Below are 19,624 nucleotides of genomic sequence, written 5' to 3' on the forward strand. Positions count from 1 at the left end.
CCATCCAGATTCAATCTTGATTTCCAGATAATAAAACCATAGAGTTGGAAGGAACCATTAAGTCTTTGCCATCCCCCTGTTTCACCTGCATCTTTTATGCAGTTTTGAATAAGCTATGTGCTTTCTTTGCTCCATGGCTTTTTCCTCCCTTTCTGAGGCTCCTCAAGTCTGCTTTCCATTCGGTCCCTTCCTCCCCGTAGCCAAAATAGAAACTTGGATGCTAAAGGTAAGGGTTCCCCTCGCACATATGTGCTAGTCGTTCCCGACTCTAGGGGGCGGTGCTCATCTCCATTTCAAAGCCGAAGAGCCAGCGCTGTCTGAAGACGTCCCCGTGGTCATGTGGCCAACATGACTAAACTCCGAAGGCTCACGAAGCGCTGTTACCTTCCCACCAAAGGTGGTTCCTATTTTTCTACTTGCATTTTTACATGCTTTCGAACTGCTAAATTGGCAGAAGCTGGGACAAGTAACGGGAGCTCACTCCATTAGGCGGCGCTAGGGAGAACTGCTGACCTTTCTGATCGACAAGCTCAGCGTCTTAGCCACTGAGCCTCTGCGTCTGTTTTGTGTGTGGCTATACAAGGGATCACAATCTTTCATTTAGCAACCATTCAAAATTGCAACTGCTGTAACAACCTGTTGTGGGATGATCTCTTCTCTCAGTTTCAGTTTCTTTCAGTGTTCAGTTTCTAACCACATCATTGATTGATCTTTTCAGCTCTGTTTTTCTCTTTTCCTTCTGCCTATCTGGTCGCTTTTCAAAATGCCTACAAGGTTTTATAGTTTTATAGTTTTCATTGCCTACTTTAGTTACTATGATCTATTTAGTTGCAACGTGATTATTACTATTTTCTTTCTTTTTTAATCTATATACTACCCAACAAGTCTCATCAGGTAGTGGAACCAAGATTATCTTGTTTGGGCTAAGAAATTAAATAGGCTTGGATGTCTTTAGTATTTGGATAAGAGAATCTCTGGATATCACGGTTGTAGGCTAAAGTACAGAGTAAAAAAAAAAAACTCGAAAAACAGCAATGGCGGCCTCCTTTCACACTGTTGCCATGGAAACTGTGAAATCATTAGACTTCAGCCTGGACTTTAAGAAGACTTTACCTTGACTTTATTGCCCAATGACTAAAATTGCAAATTACCTTATTCTCATAATGTAATACAATAAACTTGAATTAAACTCTTTAAAACACTACTGCAGAATGAAAGCTCACAACCTGGAAAAATATAAAAAAGAACAAGCACAGGTTTCAACCAGGAGTTGGCTCTAGCCGGTGTTACTACCTGCTTGCTTGGGCACATGTGCATGCAAGTTCAATGGAAATTGTTCCGCTGAACTCAAAAAAAGATGGCGGCAACCGGAGAACTGGTTCAGGGGCGTGGCCAGCCTGGGTCACTGCCGGTTCTGCGACCCAGGCCAGGATACCACTACTGGTTCGGCCAAACTGTGCCAAACTGGTAGGAGCCCACCTCTGGTTTCAACATAAAAAGACTTGAAAACTTGTGGGACAGAGAATCTTTAGTGAGGTGGAAGACAGCCAAGTGGGAATGTCTTCTGGGGAAGATATTCCAGAGCAGAAGCATATCTACTCAAATAGCATCCTACCTTTCCAGGAAGAAGAGAGTGGAGAGGTGGAATGCCAAAGAAAAACAGTACGTGTGGAAAAGAAAGATCAATATCTTTCTAATTTCAAAATTATAATCTAGTTTAGCATTCTGTACCCGCTAGGCAAGAATGGGGAATGTTTTCTTAATTGCCTTGCACAGTTTGCTTTCCATACTATCCTTAATTGTTCCAATATCAATTTATATCCCTGCAAGTATGAATAGCAATAGCAATAGCAGTTAGACTTATATACTGCTTCATAGGGCTTTCATCCCTCTCTAAGCAGTTTACAGAGTCAGCATATTGCCCCCAACAACAATCCGGGTCCTCATTTTACCCACCTCGGAAGGATGGAAGGCTGAGTCAACCCTGAGCCTGTGAGATTTGAACAGCCGAACTGCAGAACTGCAGTCAGCTGAAGTAGCCTCCAGTGCTGCATTTAACCACTGCGCCACCTCGGCTCTAAATATGAAGAAACATATTTTTCCTGAAATATTATGCACAGTGCTTAAGGCTCACTTATTAACACACACATAGCCAGAACAGGCTCAGCATACAAATCAAGGCTATTCTTAAAGCCCCAGAAGCTCAGAAGGCCCTGATTCTTCCTTGCTTTGGTGGTCATATAAACTAGCCACACAGTAACATTTTTAAATAGAGTAAGAACTGAGCTTGGCTCTGTTTCATACTACCTGGCTACCATCTTACATTACCCCAGACTCTTTATGCCCGAGAAACAGAAATTGACCATCAGGCTATCAGGGGAAATTCATCACCAGACTTTCCTGAGAGAGCTAGCTTTGTGTAGTAGTTAAGGTGCTGGACCTTGGAAACTCCCAGTTCTAGTTGTTTCTTCAACATGAAAGCTGGCTGGGTGACTTGTCTACTTGCTTAGATTCAAAGAGACAGGAGAACTATGTGCATCACATTGAGCTGTAAAAAAAAAAAGACGGGATGTGAACTTAATATGCAAATAAAAGTTGAACTTTCAAGAAGAAACATTTTAATGCATGTTGTCTTTGCTAAATTGATGTTTCGAGTATATGTGACATGAAAATCTTGGCCAAAGGGAATGGTTGTGTAGACTACAGTACATGTAGCACTGTATTTCAGTGTTAACTCTGAAACTTCGTATTACTTATTCTCTACTCCACTCAACAATAATTGGGAAAACAGTGCCTCTGATGCTCAAAGGAGTTGAATGTGCAGGTAGTCCCATATTATCTATCATGTGATATGGCCAAGAAACCCTGTGTAAAATGCTCTAAGTACCTTTGATCCCAATAGTAACCATATCTTTGGCTCTTTGCAGGGCCCCATACTAATTCTAGCCTCTCTTTCTGTGTTTTTTAGGCAAAGATGACAAGGAAGAAAACCACTACAACTCACTGAAAATGGAGGCAAGTTTTGTGTGAGAATTTCATCGGCTGAGAATAAAGTTACTTCTATTCCCAAGACAGCAATTGTTTTATGGGAAAATAAGCCAGAAGTTGAATTGCACATTTATGAAATAGTTATAGAAATTAGCATTCTTTAACTATGTCTGCCCTTAGTGGACATAGATCGCGTAGTGACCCCAGGAGCTCAATTTTGTAGTGTTCTAGTCCCAGTTGTCTACTTAATTCAGTGAAGGCAGGGAAGCTAGGCTCTTCCTGTAAGACATTCCTTTGGTGAAGGCTAAACCATTTGTTGTGCTCTAAGTCCCTGCTGTTGTTTTAGGAGGTTATAAAACATAAAGATGGCCAAATGGGGAGGGTTCGGGATATTCACATTGCTCATATTTATAGGTATCCTCACTCCTGAGTTTGTGCTGTGCAACAGTGAAACAAGAATAGTTTTGAATCCTGTCAGTATCAAAGGATAGATAAACACGAAAGCCTCACCCTTCCTTTGGCAAATAGAATGCCTTTGTAATACTTCCAGAATGTTCTCTTCGACTTTGAAAGAGAAGGGATGCAGGCAGCTGCTGAGAACAATTTATGTTTCTTTCTTACGATCATCCATTTTCTGGTTTGCACAGCAAATTGGACAGAGCCCTTGCAAACATTTATGGGAAAATGAGGCTCCTTTTCATCAAAACAATTTCATAACATGTGCAGAAAGTCCATCAGAGTTGGGTGGCTATAACACATTTATAAAAAACAAACTGTATATATGTGAAGTATTAATAGATCTGTATCAGTTCCATAACCTGAAACTTCTGTTTTAAGACAATTGCTTCAGGGGTGGGTTGCCCCCAGCGTTACTGATGATTCAGTGTGCGCTTGCTTCGTTTGCACGCACACCATTTGCATTTGCACAAAAATAGGTCTGTGTATGTGCAAAACATTAAAAAAATAAAAAAAATGTGTGCAATTACAATTGTTGCACAGGTACAGAACCAAAAATCAAGATGGTCGCCCCATAGACAAAAATGACCCCAAAGGTAACCGTAACCACAGGTTGTGTATCATGTAATATATTTAATCTGGTTACTGAATTAACCCATTTTATGGGTATTGACAATCTTTTAGAGCTTGAACACCAACAAAAAGCTCATCTTGCAGAAAAGCAGTGATTACATTTTTAACAGATCTGGTTGAGGCTGCTGTGTTCATCCATTCAGGACTTTCACCACATAAATAAATCAATAATCAGGTTGTCTTCAACTTGCAACCACAATTGGGATCAAAATTTCTATTGCTAAGCAAGGCAAGTTAATTGTACACAATTTTCCCACCTTTTTTGATACAGTTGTTAAATGAATCAGGCAGTTGTTAAGTGAATCCAGTCCCTCACATTGACTTTGCTTGTTGGAAGCCAGCTGGGAAGGTTACAAAAGGCTATTACCTTGTTTTTCAGAGTATAAGACGTACCTTTTTCCCCTCAAAAAAGAGGGTGAAAATCTGGGTGTGTCTTATACAATGAATACAGCATTTTTGGCCTACCGTAACCCTGCCCACCTTTGCAAAAATGGACGTGTAGAGGGTTTGGGAGGAGTGCTCCTGAGGGCTGGGGAGGGCAAAAACGAGCAAAAAACGGGCCAATTTTTGCTTGTTTTTGCCCCCTCCCACCCCCCAGGAGCACTCTACATGCCTCCCAAAGCTCTACATGCCCCCACACCTTTGTTTTTGCAAAATCGAGGCGTGCAGAGGATTTGGGAGGCTAGCAGAGTGCAAAACCTTTTTTTAAAAACATTACTCTTCAAAATCATGGTGCGTCTTCTATTCTGGTGTACCTTATAGTCTGAAAAATACGGATATTACCCCAGGGTGTCATAAACATGCCAAGTGCCTGAATATTGACCATGGGGATGCTGCTGTGGTTGTAAGCGCAAGAGCCAATTGTAAATAATTTTTTTCAGTGCCATTGTAGTTTTGAACATCGCGGAACAAATGATTGTAATTCGAGGACTACCTGTAATCAATTCTTCAACAAAATCAAATCGCTCCTGAAAATGGTAGAAAAGGGTTATTCTGAAGTATCTGCTCCAGACAGGCCAGTAAAAAGGTGCATCTACAGAGCCATTTCTTCTAATCTTAATTCTTCAGAGAACTTGGAATCTTCAGACTTAAACATGATTTGTGCAGACGCTGCCTTTGCGTCTCCTGCTGCTGAAATATCCAGCTTTTGGGTGCCCACTTAAGGAGCTTACTAAGTTTGCTCCTGTATTTATTCAGAAATGTCAGGCAGAGGGGCTGTATGATATTATAAGACTGAATGAGTTACAAATCTAGTCTTCCATTCAGCGCTCTGAGGTCCCATTGAAATGATCAATCACATTTGAAATTTGAATAGAGAAAGAGATTGCCCAAAATGTTTAAACAACACACTAAATACTAAACCAGGATTAGTAAAGTCAACATAACACAATACTTGTGTTTTTACATCTCACAGAGCCACAAATTAACACCCAACCCATTTAAAATTACTCTAATGCATTGTATAAACACAGCCAAAAATAGGTAAACTGCTTATTTGATCACTTGTTTGCTGTCCTTGATGGAAATCATTACCATAGCTGTTCTTCTTTATACAGAATTGATACAAGTTAAGACTTGATTTATTTCTATCCTTGGATCGCATGTTCTGAATTGGAAATCCAGAAACATCAAATGAATGATAGTATGGGAATCTTAGCTTGGCATTTTGGCTTAGTAAAATTAATTATTGGTTCTTTGGACTGTTTAGAGAAGTTTGGCTCTGGTAAACAATCCTCGGTAGTAAATAAAGCAAGGCTTTACTCAGAGCTGTATCTTCAGGGTTCACTATGATCATTTCTCATGACCAAAGGAAGCAAAATAGCAGGTGCATCTTTCTTAATTACCCCAAAATATTTTTTTCATATGTCCATGCCTTGAAGTAGCCATTCTTTATATCTCCCTCCTTCTCTTAGGGATCTCGTGGCCGTCTGCGTGGAGGACTGGGTTGTGAGTCTACCCTTCGCCCGAGGCCAGTGCAGCGTCTGACCTTTCAAGCTGGAGATCCCTACTACATCAGCAAGAGGAAGCGGGATGAGTGGCTGGCCAGGTGGAAGAGGGAGGTGAGGAGGCGCATCGGTATAAATGTCCTTAGCTATGAAGGAAAACCTCCAAATGCCAATTAGATCTTAACTTTTTCCCAGCACCACCTCATGAGAAGTTACTTCTGTTTCATGCTAATGGATATGCATTTTTTTTGTAATGTTAAAATACATTTATTAGGAGAGTTAGATCTACATAAGGACTTAGTGTTGACCTATGGATAGTTTGAGAATGCCAAGGTTCTTCTCCATAGTGGGGGGAGTAGCATCCTGACCGGGTTTGACTTCATCCAGGATTCTCCATGGAAGATTTAAAAAAATATTTATAACAATGGATTCTAACTGGATGAGACAGGATTATACATCAAACTTTAGAGACTTAAGACTTGTAGACAGTTGCTTCCTCATTGTGTGGCTTGGTGAGTGAAATGGCTGGGTCAGCTGAATGAGATAAGATGACAAACCATCCTCTTCCCTTCATAGGAATTTCCAACTTTGTATAAAAATACATTTTCTTCCTCATATTTCAGTTTATTTATTTATACCACGGTGGTGGTTTAAAGGAGACAAACCTATAGAGCTAGACTGTAGTGGAAAGCAACAATAACATGATTCTACACATATAGTACAATGGAGGGTTGTGTTTGAGGCATAGGAAAACAGCTAGAATTGTGAGTGACGTCCCTCAGATTTGGACAATACAGTGGGAAGCCATTTTGTGCTATAAGGGTAGCTCTGGGATAGGGATTCTCTTGAGCATTTGCTGAAAAGATACTTGGAATGTGAGATATTATTATAGGTGCCTTTTATAAAGAGCTGGTAGTGTGTGGCTCCCAAGAATGTAGGGACAGGGCTAACTTGGTTATAGAGGGGAAAGCGTCAGGAGGGTTCCAGTATCTGCCTAACGTTAGTTTTATAAAATATAGTAATTATTCTACAGTGTAATGGGACATTTTAATATGCTACTTGGGAGCAAGGGAGCTTCTGGGGAAATCTGGAATAGAGGCAGACCTCTAAGATGTTATTGGTCCCCATTGTTTGCATGTACAGTAAATGAGAATAATTATTGTAGAATAGGTGAGCTGGTAGATTTGTGGGTGGGCGGGCTTTGATGATGTAGCATGATGAGCTGGGTGGCTTGGTGGAAATTTCTTTTTTTTTCTGGAAGCCAACTGTCCTTATCTACTCTACAGGTTATCCTGGTCATAGACCCTCTTTTCACATACAGCCATTCTGCAGAGTGTCTGTTCGCCTTCCATATTTCTTTGTGGTCCTGACCTTATAGCAATAGCACTTAGATTTATATACCGCTTCACAGTGTTTTACAGGCCTTTCTAAGTGGGTTACAGAGTCAGCATATTGCTCCCAACAATTTGGGTCCTCATTTTACCCACCTCAGAAGGATGGAAGGCTGAGTCAACCTTGAGCCTGGTGAGATTCGAACAGCTGGCAATCGGCAATCAGCAGAAGTAACCTGCACTACTGCATCCTAACCACAGTGCCAGCACAGCTCCTATCTAAGCCAACCATGTATCTACCCAAATACATATTTAGACCAAACGGGTCTAGCCCCTCCTCCAATTGTCAGGAATGATGACATTAAAGCTGGACCCCTTTGGATGTTACCTAGTAGAAAATGGGGCTAAATTGGGATCTTGTAAACAAAAAAGTGCAAGCAGGCTTATCTGTAATTCAATTTTCCGATGCATGTTGTCCCAGCTTTGCTACTTTTTCCCTAATTTTAAATTTTGGCTTGGGTTTTATTGTGTTTCGTTTAATTGTATTTTTTGTGTATGTCTGCGTACGCCTTTAAGCCAGTCTTGACTCCTGATAACTGCTTGAATAAATCCATGCAGTTTTCTGGACAAGATTTTTGGAAATGGCTTGCCATTCCATCTTCCTAAGGTTGAGACAGAGTGACTGGCCGAAAGTCACCCAGCTGACATCCTGCCTCAGGTGGCACTAGAACTCACAGGTTCCCAATTTTTAGTCTGGTTCCTTAACCACAGTCCAAACTTGCTGTCCATTGTACATATAAATAGTTGAAAATAGGCTAAAATGAAATGTCTAAGCCACCTGAATTTCATTAACAATTTGTGTTCAAGGAAGGGTAATGAGGGGTACTTTTAGACAGCATCCTTAGCATCCAGTTTATACTCTAAATTGGAGGTGCAATCTTCTCTCTCATTTGTCATGTCCAATTCTCTCAGTTGTTGCATGGATTTGCTCCTACTTTTCTTTGTATGCTTGAGTCAAAATTATGAGAAATATAACAACACTAAAACCTATTGTTTTTAAAAAAATCACAACTTAAGTTAAATCAATTTGGCATGTATTACAAGCAATTCTCAGTCCAGGTTTCGTCATTGCCAGGTTGGAAAAGATAGATTTCGGAAATATACTAGGGCTGTGATGGCGAACTTATAGCACCAGAGGTGGGTTGCTCCCGGTTCGGCCCAGATCAGGCGAACCGGTAGTAGCGATGGTGGGAGGCTCCACCCATCCGCACAAACTGGTAGTAAAAAAAAAAAAGAAAGCTCACCACTGTATGGCATGCGTGCAGTGATGGGATTCAGCCAGTTTGCACTATTTCAGGAGAACCAGTTGTTAACTTTCTGAGCAGTTGGGTGAACTCGTTGCTGGAAGAAATCATTAGGGCAGAGAACCGGTTGTTAAATTATTTTAATCCCACCACAGCACATGTGCCACAGGTGACACGCAGAGCCCTCTTTGTGGGCACACGTGCAATTGCCAGCTGCTCGTCCGGGTTCCATCGTATGCATGGGCGCCGGCCAGCTGGTCTGGCAGACATGCGAGCTGCCCAGCTGCTGTCTTCCGGGTTCCGGCGCCACATGCATGCCGGCCAGCTGGTCTTCGAACACCAGCTGTCCGGTGTGAATGGATGTGATGGGACCCAGAAGGGCAGCTGGCCGCCGTGCACATGCACACCGACCAGCTGTTCTCTTTTGGGTTCTGGTGTGCGCATGCTCTAGTTTCGGCACTCAGTGCCAAAAAGGTTAGCCGTCACTGTACTACGGCATTTATTGTTAGTTTTTTAGTTAGAAACTGGTTGTAGGCCTCCTCCTGAATTGCTGGTGACATTCTTGTTTTTCACCCATTTGCTTGCCAACCCTGTTTGCTGCTGATAAGATCCTTTTCTCAGCTGATCCTCTAGTGGTTGTATAGAAAGTAATATTCTGATGCCATGTAACCCCATTCTTCTCTAAAACAGCTACAGCTTATTTCTCAAGAGTTGCTTGCAAGGGAGACAGATAACTTTTGAAAAGAGCTTTGCAATCTTCTTAGGAAGGGGCTCCAGGGGGAAGTACACTCATCAGCATGGGGGACTTTCCCTTCAGAAGGCAAGAAGATCTGTAATTTACCAAACTGCTATTACAGTTATCTGCAATTCTTCACCAAATATTGAAAAAAAAAGTTTCTCTATGCAATTTCTGATTATGGTGGATATGTGGAGACTGGTTTCTCAAGTACAGATTGGAATTCTGGTACCTGCCTTATTTTGAGCAAAACCAGTAGTCTACCTAGTTAAACTTTTGTCACAAGAAAGGAACAGTCTTTCTCATCATCCTTTCATCTGTAGAGTTCAGCTAATAAAGCAGGTGGTTATCACTGAGAGACAAACTAGATATGTGAAATGTTTGAATCCATATTATGGATATAATACATATCTGTATGTCAATTTTAGTCACTTTTATTCTTACTGCAGGGGTAGAATGAGGGCAAGGGCCATGACAAATGGTCTATGTCAAAGAATCCTCCAACTTCTAATTTTCAGATGCTGACAGAGGAGAAATGAACTTGAGCCTTCATAATGAATGAGCACATTATTAATTTATGAGACTCTGTTATTTGGCCTTCCAAGGGATTCTGGTATGCTGGGTAGCCATAGTTTCTTATCTCTCTGCTCTATGTGTTTGCATGTGTTTCTTTACACTCTTAGTTTCACTGTAACACTTTGTGGAAGCAGTAACCAGAAAATCTTTCCATCACTTGTAAAACTTAAACGTGAAACTAATTAAGTGGATCAGCTCTCTATGCAGCCAGCAGAAGCCTCTCAAAGCATTGAGTTGCTTTAAATCAGTAGGGAAGTGTCTTCTTATTCTATTGGAGTACTCAACTGAATGTGGTTATACAGAGGTTGGTCAAAATTAGGTGATACATTGGGATGAAGAGAAAATGTTCTTTGAATCTAAGCTGCATTTTAAAAGCTCTCACTAAACTGACTGTCTTGCATCTTTCATAATAGCATGTGCTATTTTGATATTTCTTTTCACAGGAGCTGGTCCAGACTCATGTCCTTCAAGGGCTTCTTGAAGTTTTTTAATTCTTGAAAACTTGGTCCCACAGATTAAAATATTGAGCCTTGAGATTCATTTTTAGCTAAATGCTAATATCCAGACATGATTCCTCCCTCCCCCTTTTGCTTTTGCTTATCTATCTTTCTTTCCACCACTTGTGGATCAGTTGCAGAAAATACCATTAGCTACTACTGCTTGTGCAAAATCATAACTTAATTCTGGCACTTTTGGCAGCCCTAAATTTAGAGCTTCATACTAGAAATAATAATCTTGCTGGGCATTATAACCCTCCGGGGTTTGATTTATTTACCAGGCTGTTTGTTTTCCAAATTTGCTCCAATAATGTGCTTGATGCTTATTCACCATATTCTAGCAGCAAATTTCCCATTTGGTTTTATTTATTTATTGGATTTTATCCCATCTTTATTACTTTATAAGTAACTCGAGACAGCAAACAACATTTGTAATACTCCTCCTGTTCCCCTGTGAGGTGCGATGGGCTGAGAGGATCAGAGTTGGGTTGCTCCTGGTTAGCCCGGATTGAGCGAACCGGTAGTGGCGGTGGTGAGAGGTTCTGCCCACCTGCCTGGACACTTCTGTGCATGCGCAGAAGCGTCACACGTGAGCTCGCGAGCAAACCACTAGCGCTGGGATTTGCAACCCACCTCTGGAGAGGATGTGACTGGCCCAAAGTCACTCAGCCGGCTTTCATGCTTAAACTGGGACTAAAACTAAGTCTCCTGTTTCTAGGCTAACATCTTAACCTCTACTCCAAACTGGACTGTTTTTCTGATTTAGTGTGCTCTGGGTATGTTTATATATTATGCAGACATATATTTTATATTTATATAGATACATAAAATACACACACACACACACACACACACACACACTGTATATGATAACTGGTTATTTTGCCTCATGGAGATTGTTTATACAGTGTCCACAGGCTTTGGGGAATATACATTGCATTTTGAATATATGTTCTCCTCACAATCTTGCTAAAAATTAGTCTCCTTTTTCTTCACACACTGGTATGAAGCTTAAGAAGAAAAAATTAAAAAGAAGCATGAGAGATGAGGAGAGAGAAGAGGGTTAATCTCCTCCTATACTAGTTAATATAATATAATAGAATAAAATTCTTTATTGGCCAAGTGTGATTGGATACACAAGGAATTGGTCTTTGTTGCATATGCTCTCTGTGTACATAAGGAGAATATGGACAGGGAGAAAATGGACCGTCCCTCCACCACCCCAATTCTCCCCCACTGATTACTGTTCCCTACCATTCTATTGAGTGATGTGGAAAGGAGAAGAAAGATAATGGATATTTTCCTAAGCTTAAAAGCTATTGGAAGCAGTGCAAAAAAAGGAGGCTAACTTCCACCACCAATCATAGCCCCCATGCCAGATTTTTAGAAAGGATGAGCAAAATGAGAAATGAGAAAAATGAAGACACTGCAGCTATCCTTTTTTCATTACTTATTTGAACAGAGGAAAGGAACCCGTTCTCACCTCAAGGCTGTTCATCAGGGAAAGCTGAACAGTTGGAAAGCAGATCCTCATATTTGTGTACTAGATTAAAAGGATGGGTGGGGAAGAGAGAATATAGCAAAGTGTAGGGCCTATGAGCAAAAGTTTCACTCCTCAGAGCAAAACTAAAAATGAACTTTGTGATGATTGCGTGCATTGACTGCAGAATGTGCCTCTTCAAAGAATATGCACAGTACGTTCGAGGAATATACATTCCCCAAGCTTGTTGGATATTGGAGTCACCTTGAACTGCGAGATGGGTGGCATATAAATTTAATAAACAAATAGCAATAGCAGTTAGCACTTAGACTTATATACCACTTCATTGAGCTTTACAGCCCTCTCTAAGTGGCTTACAGAGTCAGCATATTGCCCCCAACAATTTGGGTCCTCATTTTTCTGACCTCGGAAGGATGGAAGGATGAGTCAGCCTTGAGCTGGTTAGGATCGAACTGCTGGCAGTCAGTATAATTAGCCTGTAATACTGCATTCTAACCACTGCACCACCGAGGCTTATAAATAAATAAATATCATAAATAAATATCCTGATAACATTTTGCATTAAGATTCATAGAAAAATATGTATAATGTATGAGAATTTTATATAGGTTTTTTCTTTTCTTTTGGGAATAATCTTAATGTATATTTTCCATGAGAAGTGATGAATGTGTGATTTGACCAATTGTTTAACTCAGTATTAACTCAAAGAAAGCACACCATTGGATCATGCAGCGTAAAGTGCATAGGTTGATAGCATGTTAAAAAGCTTACTTTGAAAACATGAAAAGATTGGGGGAGGAACTTCCTAGAAATCATTGCATATGGACTCCACAAAGGATACTTAGTAGAGGATGGGTAAGGCCCACCACAGATAAAAATAGTGCTTCAGTGCTTGTTCTGAGACTTGCATCACAGGTAGTATGAAATACTTGTTCCTCTATATCCATTTTTTTCTCATTTCTTTTTTACTCTTAGTGTATGTCTACCTTTTTTAGAGATCCATTTGTTTTATTTTTAACAGTGTGACAATGCAACTCTGTTCAAGGCTGTTGTTCAATACCAATTTAACTGGCCTTTGTTGATAAGCCCTTGCAGAATATATTTGATTAAAAGGAGCAGTCAGCAAAAGTGATTTTCCTCCAGAAGACATTGCTGTGCTCCAAAATAATTGTCTTGCTGCAGGGCACATTAGGATGGAAGTGCATTCCTAGACTAACAGTAATTTGAGCTGTAGCTCTGGGCTCATAACCCATGAATAACTACCACATCATCAGTCCTTAAACAAGATTGCGGGATACGTTCAAGCTGCTTTCTGACCTAAGAGTCAGAATGGTCTTCTGAAATCATCCCAGTCACATAGCTAGAGCAAAATGTGGAACTGATTCCATTGGGGGCAATAGTTAGGCTTAGAGAACTTGCATACTTGCATACTTACTTGGGTTGAGTTTAGGCCCCATCATCCTGTTACCTTCATTCTTTTTCCTCACAGTTCTTCTGTGTTTTGTTGACTTTTAGAAAAACTTGGGTTCATTCAGTTAAATGCAAATGGAACGTAATCTGTGTAGGTGTGTCTTAGTCTACTCATTTGCCTTTCTTATTGTTAAGGGGATTTGGTACAGGCAGTGGCAAATTAGAAAAATTCAGCCTAGCATATTTATTATAACCCTTTAAAGGGGGTGATTCTTGATGGCTCTATTTTCTTAATTAACCTTTTAAATATTTCCTGGCTACTTTTTTCTGAATGAGAGCATTAGTACAATAGCACTGTAATTCTATAATGTTCAGTTTTTAAAATCCCTTTTAATCATAGTCAAAATGGGGGTATCTAAAAAGATTATATTTTTAAAATTAGCATTATTGTGTGAATATATTAGCACACTATTAATCCTGAGATACAAACATTACAGATATAACACTGCAGTCTAGTGTTACCTTTTCTTTAGGAAGAAAGTTGAGGAGATATAGGACATAGCAACATAATGTATAATGTTAATATTTGTATTATGGTGTTAATAGTTCTGCAACATGACTATACAATCAGCTTTTTTAAATTGTTGAAAAAAGGAAGTGATGGGAGAGTTGGCATTTTTAAAAAGCCATCATAACAGTGTTATTCTCTACAGTATACCATTCTTTCTTTAAAATAAATCAGATTAGCAAATGTTTCAGTCATGATTAAAAGCAGAAATACAGTGACACTTAGCACAATAGTTATGTGTTGATCTTCAAACAGCTCCACCCAGTGCAAACACTTCACATCTATTATGATGGACAAGCATAGCATACATCTGAAGAGCCATGAGTGAGTCACATTATAATCCTGTCACCCATCATCTGGAAGCAAAGGAGATGGATTAGGGTTTCCTCCTCAAGGAGAACAAGTGGCACCATAAAGCTTTGCCTTTTGGTAGCCTACCAGATTTGCCCTGTTGCACCTGGGGCAGGTGGCGGATGGCGTCTGAGGTGCTGATTGCTGTGGTTGTGTGTGCTAACTCCCTCCTCTCCTTTACCTTTCTCCCACAGACTGATAACCCAGCGGCAGCTCAGCTTGACAAGGTTCGTGGCACACCTTTGGGGTTTTGGGGGGAGGCGGCTTGTCTCTCATGTGGCCTTCATACCAGGCTTGTGTGCTAAGCGTGTGGATGTGCACACGCGGACATGCATTCACATCCTCCCATGCGTGTGCCCGCTGCCATAGAGTTGTATTTGCTCATGCACACCTCCAGACATGCTTTGCTTCTGTACAATGTGGTTTTGAAACTGTTATGGGGGGTGTGACCTGTTGCTCCTGGACTGTTAAATATGTATGATCCTTTTTCTAGGCTAGCATTCTCCGTTGCTCCACTCTTGCTCTCCCCTGCTTTTCTCCACTCTCTCTTCTCTGCTGTCCTCCTTTCTCTCTTTCATGCACCCAAAGCCAACTTTGAGATTTGTGTTTCAAATATTCAAATGTTTATTGGATGCCCAGGATGATCTTATATCATCAAACGTAGGATAGAGAACTCATATTCTGGGAAAACTCATGTTTAGCAAGACTTTTTTACTTGTGTCAGCTGCAGGTGGAAATAGGATTAAATGTACCTTGATTGGTTGTGCTCACATAATATCTTAACTATCAGTTTTCTGGGTTCACATAATATTAAGCTGAGCTCAAACAACATACTAGCACACACAAAATCACACCAAGATTAATATTAAGCAGTTCTAACAGCTCTGTACATGGATTGGGTCTTCAAATAACTTGGTTAAGAGGGTCAACACATTTTTAAACTGCCTTTTGGTGCTCATTAATGCTAAATAGAATGAAAATTCTGTATTAGGCTAACACATGTAACTCCTCCTGCAAATCGGGAAGGATGAAGACCAACAGGGACCTTTCTGATAGCTGGAAATGAATGCGCAGTGGGTAGGGTGCAGTACTGTAGGCCACTTAAGCTGACTGTCATCTGCAGTTCAGCGGTTCTAATCTTACCGGCTCAAGGTTGACTCAGCCTTCCATCCTTCCGAGGTGGGTGAAATGAGGACCCAGACTGTGGGGACGATATGCTGACTCTGTAAGCCCTATGAAGCGGTATATAAGTCTAACTGCTATTACTATGGCTATTTTATGAATGTAGTAGGCCACGTCCACTTGCTTCCATGAATAATTGAGGACTGGAAGTTTCCTTTCAAGCTAATCTGACATATTTCTGACCTTACACACATTTACACACATTTTAGGTAGTTAAAATGAAGTTGGGTAATTCATGATTCATGTTAGCCATTGTCTTAGGACATTTTATAGTCCAGACTCTGGGCACACATTAAACTTTACTATAATTTATTTGTTTAGGGATAACATGTTAGGTGAACATTTTTCTGAATTAGGCTTAGTGCATTGTGTGAGCCCAGTTCTAGTCTGTTTTTCTTCTTCGGATAGTTGCTTGTGGGAGTAATAGCCTTGACTGGATGAATTGTTGCAGTCATCAACTAAAGGCAGAATGGTTCTTCCACTGCCAAATAGTCTCTGGGCCTGGCAACCAGCAAACTGTGGAATTTCTGAAAGGGCACCACAGTCTCCCAAACTCTATGGTGCTATCCCAGTTTGAATGAAGTAGGGTTTGAAAGGTGACTGTTTCTTCCTGTCTACATCCAAAAGTGCTGTGTGGCTTCTCTTTTAACAATAAAAGGTACCAGCAATGTAACTTTATAATGCTTATTTTATATAGCTTTGATAGTTTAATAGCAACTTAAATTGGTATTTCAGTTTCTTGCTACATGGAAGGTGTGAAAAAGGATATTCTTCGCATGTACAAGTTCCTGGTTCAATCCCTAGCATAAACAGTTGAAACAGAACTCAGGAAACCACAGAACAGGGAAAGCACTCTTTCCCTAAAATTTCTCTAGTCAGAATAGATAACATTAAGATAGATGAGCTACACATTGCCTTCAGTTTCATAATTTTGAACTTCAAAAGAGAACTTTTGCAGTTCAGAATTATGGGACAGGAAGTTATAAAATTCTAGATGGAATTCCAGATGGTTTCCTGACAGTTCCAAGGAATTTTTTGTTTCCAAATCTGCCAATCCCAGCAAAGTCCTAATTGTGAATAATTCCTAGCCAGAAAAGGAATAATGGATGGAAACTGACCAAGGAGAGATTCAACCTAGAAATAAGGAGGAACTTTCTGACAGTGAGAACAATCAACCAATGCAGCAGAAGAAGTTGCCTTCGGAAGTTGTGAGGGCATCATCACTGGAGGCTTCCAAGAAGAGATTGCACTTCCATTTATCAAAAATGGTGTAGGGCCATGATAACGAACCTATGGCACATGTGCCACAGATGGCACATGGAGCCATTTGTTAGGGCATGTGAGGCTTTGCCCTGTCAGCATGCGCGCACTGGCCAGCTGACTTCGGCCTTCTTTTCCAGTGGGCAAAAAACAATCGAAAATCGGAAGTCCGTTCCTGAATTTCCGGGTTGCCCGTAGGGCCGTTTTTCTCCCTCCGGAGGTTTCAGGGAAGCTGCCTAAAGCCTGCGGGGGGGAGGCAGAGGAGGCCGTTTTCATCCTCCTGGAGCCTGGGAAGGGCAAACAATGGGTCCATCACATGCTAAAAGCGGGAAGAGGGCAGGGGTCATGCACGCATGTGTGGGGAGGGGGGGTCATGCATGCATGCATGTGTGGAGGTGTTCCATACATAGAATTATGGGTGTGGGCACGCCTGCACACAACCCCCTGTGCTTCCCCTGCTTTTGGCACGTGATGGGACAAAGGTTAGCCATCACTGGTGTAGGGTGTCCTGCTTGGGCGGTGGGGGGGTTGGACTAGATGACCTACAAGATCCCTTCCAACTGTTAATCTGTAAATATAATATGTTTGGGCAATGGAAAGGCTTGTATAGTGAGCTGAGCTATAAACTACACAAGCGTGTTTTAGCTTGGTCAAGTATTATATGTTACATGAATGCATCAGTGAATCTAACAAGAAAATAGGATAGAGTAGCAAGGGATTTCTTTGCCAGTTCTTTAGGGTGGAACTGGCAAAGTAATCCCTTTTACTATGACGTCCAATATTTGTGGATGAGGGTGGATGGAATAATGACCATTCCATCTTAGTTCCCTTATTAACTTTTAGAAGCTTACTATGACCAATTTACACGGTACATTGAAGATAAAATTGCTTGTGTTCATTCCAGTGTGAATTCCAGGTTGATTGTTCAGTCAATTGATGGAGCTGAAATGTCTACTCTTCCAGTTTATAAAGGGATTATTTTCTGTTCCAGCAAAGGTAGCAGAGAATCTTGCAGCACAGTGATATATCAGTTTTTAAGATCCCTACAAGGCACTTTTGCTACAATGGAATTAGTACTACTTGCTCCTAGGGGATTCTTGAGAGTACAAAAGCTTTAGTAGCTTGGTGGCCATTTAGCCCTTGAAAGCTAAAAAGCCCTACTATGTTTCTCAGTCTCATATAGAATTATAGAATAGCATCTGACAGTGATACTTTAGTCTTTGCAGATTGGGAAAGTAGACAAGAGTGTTGAAGCTTGAAATGGACCCTTCGTGTTCTCAACCCTGGGACATCTTGATTCTTTTAAAATAGAATAGGGCTATCAGTTACTATAAACATCAGTAGTTAAACTGAGTTTTCATATTCAGAAACAGTCTCTCTCTGAATGCAGTGTTGTGGGACAGGAGCAAGATGAGGATTGAGATGATCAAAGACCTTGCCTACAATCTTTTAGCTGATCACTGTTGGTAATAGCAAACTGGAGTAGATTGGATACCCGATGAAAGAGACATCTTTTTCAAACGTGGATGTTTCATAACACTTACTGAATTTACTTTTTGATGCTGGTATGCTACAGATGTGCTACTGATAATATTTCAAAACTCCCCAAAAGTGATATTTTTTGCATAATTCTCAAAAAGAATCTTTCTTTGAAAAATTGGGATTCCTAAGCTTGTTTGTTCTCTGCATTTGGTAGTACCTGTCAACCTTGGCTTATCTCAAGGAAGGATAGAAGAGCATCATCAAATCCCAAAGCTGATTAGATTAGAAAGTCAGAAAAACGTCTGGGAAGAAGTGGCAAACAAATCCCATACCATTATTAATACAATTGCATGGAAATATTCACATAATCACTTGAATAGGGCTAATGTTCAGCTATTAATGGAAGAAGTAAAGGCAGAGAAATCACACTGTTGTGGCACTCTTATTGCTACAATGTCATCTATAATGGGGGCATGATGGCTTAGCAGTCAAAGACATTGAGTTGGTCAGCTGAAAGCTTGCAGCCTGGATTCAAGACCTGAGTGCTCCCAATACTTGTCCTGCCCATCTAGCAGTTTGAAAGCATGCAAACGCAGGTTGATAAATAGGTACTACTTTGGTGGGAAGTATTCGGTGCCCATCAGTATATAGTCATGTTGGCCACCTGACCACAGAAGTGTCTTTGGACAATGCTGGCTCCTTCAGCTAAGAAACGGAGATGAGCACCACCTCCTAGAGTTGGATATGACTGGACAAAGGAAACCTTTACCTTTTGTCTAAATATGAACTCTTCCTTATGTTTGGTCAGACTCCTCCCCCTTTGTCTTCCTTCAGTGATGTTCCAGGCATCTCTTTTGACACTTCCTTTCCTGAAAATCCTCAGGATTGGGGCATAGGGAAAGGCTTCAGCTGTTCACTCATTCCAGGTTGCAACCAAGGCCTCAGGTGAATTACCCATCAGGTCCTCGGGGGAAAGCCACAAGCTACCTCTGAAACCCGAAAGGCTCCATAATTGCCTGGAGCAGGCCAGTAGACCCTGTCTCCTTGCAGGGGGGGTGACACCAGCAAGCCAAAAAGCAATCACAGACTTAATAGCAGTAATCCTGCACTTTTGCATCACAGTGGAACTGAGCATGAGCATCAATATATATTTTATGTTGATGACTTTGGACAGCTTTATGGTTGTTATGGAAGCCATAAACTCCTGAGCTACTTCAAACTCAACGTCATCTAGTGGCAAATTGAAATCCTTGATAACTAAGAATCTTGGGCTCTCTGTAGCCAGTGTGGCAACGAAGTCCAGAAATTTCAAACAAGGATCATGCTGTGCATCAGAGATGATGGTGTGCAAATAGCAATCCCAAAAGCCCAATTTCAAGGGTCTTGCAGATTGTTATATGTGC

The 19,624-nt window shown here is 40.9% G+C and overlaps 1 protein-coding gene across 3 annotated transcripts in view; it reads left to right on the forward strand.

The window, feature by feature from the left end:
• DNMT3A (DNA methyltransferase 3 alpha) overlaps window positions 1-19,624 on the forward strand; it is a 117,125-nt gene that overhangs the window by 52,482 nt on the left and 45,019 nt on the right. For 2 of the 3 annotated variants that reach the window (XM_032215357.1, XM_032215358.1), the window contains exons 5-7: window positions 2,969-3,015; window positions 5,991-6,137; window positions 14,492-14,524. In XM_032215357.1, the coding sequence (XP_032071248.1) occupies window positions 2,969-3,015; window positions 5,991-6,137; window positions 14,492-14,524 (227 nt within the window). The remainder of the gene's footprint in view (window positions 1-2,968; window positions 3,016-5,990; window positions 6,138-14,491; window positions 14,525-19,624) is intronic. The other variant, XM_032215359.1, reaches the window with a different exon arrangement.

The sequence above is a fragment of the Thamnophis elegans genome, chromosome 4 (assembly GCF_009769535.1).
Source record: "Thamnophis elegans isolate rThaEle1 chromosome 4, rThaEle1.pri, whole genome shotgun sequence".
Lineage (NCBI taxonomy): Eukaryota > Metazoa > Chordata > Lepidosauria > Squamata > Colubridae > Thamnophis > Thamnophis elegans.